Here is a 7710-nt window from a genome sequence, read left to right on the forward strand (position 1 = left end):
AGTGTGGAGCTTTTATATCAACCACGGGGAGTTGACTCAGGCTCCCAACGTGGATTAATCCTAGAATTGTAAAGTTGGACGTGACCCCAATATCTATGTGTCTGTTCCCAAAGTGTATACCTTTCTTGTAATGAAGGTCAGTCTTAAATAACTTAATATGTGTTCACAAATTACACAAAGTACAGGTTCACACACTCTCACTACGCATGTGTACACTTACCGATTTCTGTAGCTCAACTATGTACACAGATTGCAAAATGAATTCCAAATACAAAATGCAACTGTGTTTCAGGTCTGAAATGGCTGCTCTCTGTTATATTGCTGTCAGTGCTTTTCAATGGAGAAGACTATAGTTGTATGCATGTAAAATAACTACAGTGTTTAAGATCTGTTGAATGACCAATGCATGACCAGACTTCTGGATATCCACTCAAACCGTGCAGTTTTATAACCACATAGCTGTGTGCGGGTATTTTGAAAAAGCATAAGAGAAAACCTTTGTCTTCTCTTTCTGAGCCATGGTGGTTATCAGCTGTGAAATACATTATCAATTGGGTCTCTTTGCAACCGGCGAGTAGGTGAGAGAAAGAAGTGCTGTGCAAATAAAAAATATATATTACTGTCTTTGTAGGTCGATGAAAAAGAATTATCAGCATGTCTTTGCCTTCAATTTTGCTATTGCTGAGGTCAACAAAGATTCAAACCTTCTACCCAATTCTACTCTGGGATTCCAGATCTATGATAATATGTTCCAAGCGAGATTAAACTATGATATCACACTGTCCTTGCTGTCAGCAAAGAAAAACAGCTTCCCTAATTCCATATGCAGAATGCAAAAGATGTTGGCAGTCATTGGAGCACTTGGCTCTGAAGCTTCTATGCAGATAGCCACTATCTTAAGCCTCTACCAGATTCCACAGGTAGGGTTGTGTGGAGAGGAAGTTTACAGATAACTGTGCAAGAGATGAAATTTCAATGTTTCTCATGTTTGACACGTTGAAATTTCTGATGTTTACGTACAAAAAAGCACCAGAGATATGGGATTATATAGATGAGTGATCAGAAATCTGATTTGTGCATCCTGCTGTGATTCCCCTTTTGAAAACTCATCTATTTGTATATGGATTTCTATGTTCTTTTGGCAGTCTGAGTTGCTTTCAGCCTAGGTTGAGACATGTATTTCCACCAGCAGAAATGTACTTCCTTTATTTGGTGCATGAGCAGCACACAGAAACTGCACCATATGAAGATCAAGTTGTATGTGCACTGCACTGTAGTTGTATGCCCAACTATATCATATACTTCAAACTAGAATATGCTTTTTATATGACAAATGAGTTGTTGCCAGCCATCCTTGAGCAGTTTGTTTCTTTTTTCTTTTTTGAAAAAGTAGTGAGTACCCACTCTTTTTGTTTCAACCTGCATTTTTTAAGAGGCATGATATTCTCATTTTTGTTTGTTTGTTTATGACATGCTGCTGAAATAGCAATAGGCCCCATCTATATTGGCATTCCACTGACTTTTGAAGACATATCTGTTTACACAGAAATTCTCTTGATTACCTGTCTGTTTTAGGTAATGTGTTGTTTTAATAAGGTTGTTTTACTGAATATTTAAGTTGTGAATATGTATATAAAATATATATGTTACATATCAAACCCATCTTCTATTCACTATGTCGTTTTTCATAGAACATCTGTAATATACTGCAGAACATTCATCATAGATACATCAGAAAAATTCTCAGTAAATGTTTTATGGGTTCAACTTTGTAAAACAACAACAACAACTTTCACAGCTTAAAATACTGCATTTCCCTCTCTTTTCAGCTCAGTTATGGCTCATTTCACCCAGGACTGAGCGATAAAACCTATTTCCCTTTTACCTACCAAATGGTCCCAAACGACAATACCCAGAATGAAGGTATAGTGCACTTGATAAAATATTTGGGATGGACATGGATTGGCCTTATTGTTTCAGATGATGACAGTGGTGAACGGTTTGTGCAAAGTATGAAATGTATGCTCAATGAGAATGGCATCTGTGTTGCCTTTGCAGAGAAGGCACCATTAGTCTTTCTCCAATCCTCTAGTGCATGGAATATATTTTCTAAGGGAAATATCCTGGCAACACTTCATAGGACCAAAGCCAATGTGATTGTTGCAGATGGAGACACTTACTCAATGCAAGGTTTACAGATGATGCTGTATACTGAGTATTACTTGGGAAGGAAACCCAAAGAGAAGGTTTGGATTACCACAGTCCAGTGTGATTTCACCTCAAGTGTTATTTGGAATAGCTGGAACCTGAAATACTTCCATGGCTCCTTGTTCATGACAATCCACAAAAACCATGTACCAGGATTTCAGAGTTTTCTCCAGATGTATGACCCTCACCAGCACCAAAATAGTTTATTTATGAAAATGTTTTGGGAAGCTGCATTTCAGTGCAGAACTCTAAATAAAAAGCACTGTACAGGCAAGGAAAAGTTAAATAGTCTTCCTGGGACTGTGCTTGAAATGAGCATGTCTGATCAGAGCTATAGTATCTACAATGCAGTCCATGCTTTGGCACATGCTTTAAATGCTTTTCGTGCACAAGGGCAAAGAGTGAGGGGAAAACCTGCTGGATTGGATCATTGGGCACTGCTGCCATGGGAGGTAATATGAGATATTTAGTCTCAGTACTTTTGCAATGGGTGGACTAGTGTTACACATGTTGCTAGTGAAGGTCAGAAATACTGAATCTTTGATGGACTTCAAACACCTTCGCTGAAGTCATTTAGTAAATAAGTAACCTTGGTGAAGTTTCACAGACTTTCTGTGAAAGACTGCAAGTTCCCAAATGATGCTCAGTAGCTACTCTTAGAATGAGAGATGATATTTATAAATCCTGAGATTTGGTTTTCCCATCTAGCTCCAGGCATTTTTGAGAAAAATTCATTTCAACAACAGTGCTGGGGAGGAGGTATTCTTTAATGAAAACATGGAATTGTCTACTGGATCATATGATATTGTTAACTTGGTTACTTTTCCAAATAAATCTTTCATCCGAGTAAGAGTTGGAATGGTAGATTTCCAGTCTTCTAATGAAAAAATTGCCATTAAGAAAGATGTCATTATATGGCCCAACATCTTCAACCAGGTGGGTAATTAAGATTTTAATAATTTGCCATTTTTCATAGTTTCCCAAAATCTGTGGGATTCAATCTAGAAAATGAAATGAATGAGTTCCATTGTTTCTCAAGACATGAGGGTTTGGGGGGGGGGGTTGGGTTTGTTTTGTTTTGTTTTTTTTAAATCCTCTCAATTTGCCATGAAAGAGCTTATTCTCTTACCTCTAATAACTAAAGGCTTTAGTGACGAAGAACTTGATTTTGGCACATACCAAATTGACCTATGTAGAAAAAATAAAGAAACCTAAACTGCCTCTGTTATTTGGATCAACTGAATCAACCTGATAACTTCACTTTAAAATGATACATAAATATCTCAATGGTGGACCAGTTAGATTACGCATAGTACTTTGACATTGCATGTGAGTGGGACAAGGTTTTCTGCCCAAGTTTTATACCTAGTTATTTTATTTTAAACACTGGAGTGTGATCACTTTGTCTTTGTCTTTTTAAAACAGAGGTTAAATATACAACTTCAGGCTAAAATACAGAGAAATGAATTTATAACCTGAAATTCACCGAACTGTATTTTCTTATTTTTATGGTTAGGCATTGCCTCCTTCTATGTGCACTGAAGGATGCCCCCCTGGATACTACAAAAAAGTTCGTGAGAGTGAACCATCTTGCTGCTATTATTGTTCTCAGTGCCCAGAGGGGACCATTTCACACCAGACAGGTAGGTAATTTCAGAGGCACTATCCAAACTATATATTTCAAATATTAATTGTTTTTAATAGACAGCCTATAATATATGCCTGGATTTTTCATTCAGATCAATTGGCCGCATTGGATAAGATAATGCATAATGTTATGTTGACAATGTGTGTGTGTGGTGGTGGGGTTAAAAAGTTAGCATTCCACCACACAAAACCAACCAGACATGAGCTGTATATTACTAGATGCTTAACCTTTACATGGTATTTTCAGATCAGTCAGAACACAATGATAAAATATTTTTGGCCTAAGGCTGAAATAAATAGGCACAAACAGCTAGGATGAAAAAGGATCTATTTATTAAATGTTACATACAAATCCTACAGAAAAAACTATAGGGGAGGAAACTGGCTCAGACTAAGAAATCCCGTGGCTGTAAAGGTGACAAAACCATGCAAGCCTATCCACTGACCGCTTACCTGAGCCACACACTGAATGTGAGTAGAGGAAGTCTTATATCATCACCACCCTTCAAGCCTTACAACTGTCTGAATGAGGAAATTTAGCATCAACGACAGTCCCTATCCTGCTCCCAGGCTGTGCATCCTTCAGGTACAGCTTTGAGAGGGACCACCCATCCACAAGGTAGCCTAAGTGAAGGGGTGCCAACTTGAATAAAATATTGGGAGGGCAGGCAAGCCCTGCCCCACATAATCAATCATATGACACGGTGCACGCATACAATTTGAATGGTGATGCCCATCAACTTGCCCCACAAATATTTTATGGGGGAGAGGGCTGAAGCCCCCTTGGCCCCTAAGATTTTGCACCTATGTCTAAGTGTGTCACCAACCTGCCCTATGAAGTTCCTTTTCCCACGTTTCTGCCAAAGTGACCAGATTCACCTATTTAAACACATGAAACTGAAATGCCAAATTAAATATCAGCCAATTGAACAATATCGTCAAATCAACCAATCAGCATGACTAGCCAAGTATTAAGGCAGCTCACCTAACAATCTCCTATTCCAATCCTACAATATGGAAAAAGGGGGGGGGGGGCTTTCTCACAAATCTAGACAAGCCAGCCAAAAATTCCTACACAGCCCCAAAGTGACTACAGCAACCACAATGCAGAAAAGGGTGGGAGGGTGCCAGACAAGGAAAAGGAGGCTGGATGGGCTTAAATAATGCTCCTTTCAGTGTGTTGGTGTGCTGTACACGCTATGTCTGTTTGCACATCAGCAAACCACATAACAGTGGGGGCTTCAGTGCCAGCTGCAAATTTTCCCCACTTCCCAAAACAATATTGGACATCAGAACAGGGATTATCTAGCTTTTGTAGATTATTGACTGATGTGCTGTGTTGCATGATGTGGGCTGCATGCTGAAAAGCTCTGCCATACAGGAAATTTATGTGTGTTTTTTACAGATGCATATCAGTGTGAAACATGCCAAGAAGCTGAACATCCAAACAAGAAACAAAACAGATGTATCCCTAAGGTTACAACTTTTCTAGCCTATGATGAACCTTTAGGGAAAGGGTTGGCTTCCACTGGAGTTACTTTTGCTCTCCTCACAGTCCTGGTGCTTGCAACCTTCATTAAACACCAGAAGACGCCAGTTGTCAAAGCCAACAACCGGAGCCTTACCTACCTTCTGCTAATCTCCCTTTTGCTTTGTTTCATTTGCTCCTTGCTGTTCATTGGACGACCCAGAATAACAACCTGCCTTTTCCGACAAGCTGCTTTTGGAAACATCTTTTCACTTGCACTTTCTTGTGTATTGGCCAAAACAACCACTGTGGTTGTAGCATTTATGGCCAGAAGTCCTGGAAGCAAGATGAGGAAGTGGGTGGGCAAGAGACTATCCAACTACATTATCCTTTTTTGCTCTCTTATTCAAGTTGTCATCTGTGCCATCTGGCTATTCACATCTCCCCCTTTCCCAGATCTTGATATGGTCTCACAGTCTGGGCTGATTGTAGTGCAATGTAATGAAGGCTCAGATGCTATGTTTTACATGGTCCTGGGCTACATGGGCCTTCAGGCCAGTATCAGCTTCATAGTGGCCTTCCTAGCCAGAAAGCTGCCTGATAGTTTCAATGAAGCCAAGTTTATTACTTTTAGCATGCTGGTGTTTTGCAGTGTTTGGATATCCTTCATTCCAACCTATCTGAGCACCAAGGGGAAATACATGGTGGCTGTGGAGATCTTCTCTATTTTGGTGTCCAGTGCTGGGTTACTTGGTTGCATTTTTGCCCCCAAAATGTTTATTATTTTTCTAAGGCCAGAAGTAAACACAAAGAACAATTTCTTTAGAAAAAACAATTTCACAAAATAGCTTAGGGAAATCACACTATTCTATTCCTAGAAACTGACTGCATGAGAAGCACTGGTATAAACACAGGAATTTGTAGAGTCCTTCATGGGTGCCCCTCTGCATACAAGAGAAAAAACATTGCATTTTAAAAAAAGCAGTTCATGTGATAGCACTGAAATAATTAGAGAGATGCATAATGTATGTTACACTTGAAAATTTGTTGTATATGTGATCATAGTTGGCACACACCCAATATATATTTTCTCTAGTGTGTTCACTAGGGAAAAGTGAGGAGGAATTAAAGAACCTCTTAATGAGGGTGAAAGAGGAGAGTGCAAAAGATGGTCTGAAGCTCAACATCAAAAAAACAAAGATCATGGCCACTGGTCCCATCACCTCCTGGCAAATAGAAGGGGAAGAAATGGAGGCAGTGAGAGATTTTACTTTCCTGGGCTCCATGATAACTGCAGTTGCTGACAGCAGTCACAAAATTAAAAGACGCCTGCTTCTTGGGAGAAAAGCAATGACAAACCTAGACAGCATCTTAAAAAGCAGAGACATCACCTTGCCGACAAAGGTCTGTATAGTTAAAGCTTGGTTTTCCCGGTAGTGATGTATGGAAGTGAGAGGTGGACCATAAAGAAGGTTGATCGCTGAAGAATTGATGTTTTTGAATTCTGGTGCTGGAGGAAACTCTTGAGAGTCCCATGGTCTGCAAGAAGATCAAACCTATCCATTCTTAAGGAAATCAGCCCTGAGTGCTCACTGGAAGGACAGATCCTGAAGTTGAGGCTCCAATACTTTGGCCACCTCATGAAAAGACTCTCTGAAAAAGACCCTGATGTTGGGAAATATTGAGGGCACAAGGAGAAGGGAACAACAGAGGATGAGATGGTTGGACAGTGTTCTCGAAGCTACAAACATGAGTTTGACCAAACTGCAGGAGGCAGTGGAAGACAGGAGTGCCTGGCATACTCTGGTCAATGGGGTCATGACTAAACAGCTAAACAACAACAACAGTGTGTTCACAATTATGACCCAAATTTACACCCTTACATAAAAAAAAAATCATCCAGACTGGACTATGATAATTCCCACTGTGCATGCTGCCCTTTAAAAGTCCAGAAACTAAAATTGACTACAAAATTAGGCCAACTGAAAGGTGTTTAGGAGGGGTGGGGGTAGAAATCAGGACATATCACTTTTCTGTCATGTGCCAGGCAGGGTCATCACCTTAAGAATATTATTGCCTGTTTATCTGTTTGTTTTGTAACAGAAAACCCCCCAATAAAAACCAATTTTTTTTAAAAAAAGGATTACTGTTCTACAGAGGAAATATCTGGTATGTATTATTGCTGGTGGCCGACCTCAGAGGATATTGAGTGATGGCAACAATAATAGGACACATCTGCTTGTATCACAAGTCCAGTCCAGGATGGAATATGTTGGACTAGGCAGTCCAATAGTTTGACTTAATATTAAACACCATAATGTAACTCCAGTCCCTAGAGAACACAATTTTGCCACAACAGTGTATGAATGGTGAATGGTGGACATTTC

The 7710-nt window shown here is 39.6% G+C and overlaps 1 protein-coding gene across 4 annotated transcripts; it reads left to right on the top strand.

Moving 5' to 3' along the window:
• The first annotated feature begins 886 nt into the window (after positions 1-886).
• LOC308461473 (vomeronasal type-2 receptor 26-like) lies at positions 887-7463 on the top strand. Of its 4 annotated transcripts, none has more exons than XM_080978457.1 (4): positions 887-1923; positions 3056-3144; positions 3725-3851; positions 5261-7463. In XM_080978457.1, the coding sequence occupies exons 1-4, from the start codon at positions 1893-1895 to the stop codon at positions 6169-6171; spliced, it is 1158 nt and encodes a 385-aa protein (XP_080834583.1). In that variant the 5' UTR covers positions 887-1892; the 3' UTR covers positions 6172-7463. The 4 variants fall into 4 exon arrangements, with proteins under 4 accessions (XP_080834583.1, XP_080834584.1, XP_080834582.1 ...); XM_080978458.1 differs by having other exon boundaries at positions 3060-3144; XM_080978456.1 differs by having other exon boundaries at positions 887-3144.
• Positions 7464-7710: the final 247 nt, after the last annotated feature.

Source organism: Podarcis pityusensis, assembly GCF_964106645.2.
Source record: "Podarcis pityusensis genome assembly, chromosome: 13".
NCBI lineage: Eukaryota > Metazoa > Chordata > Lepidosauria > Squamata > Lacertidae > Podarcis > Podarcis pityusensis.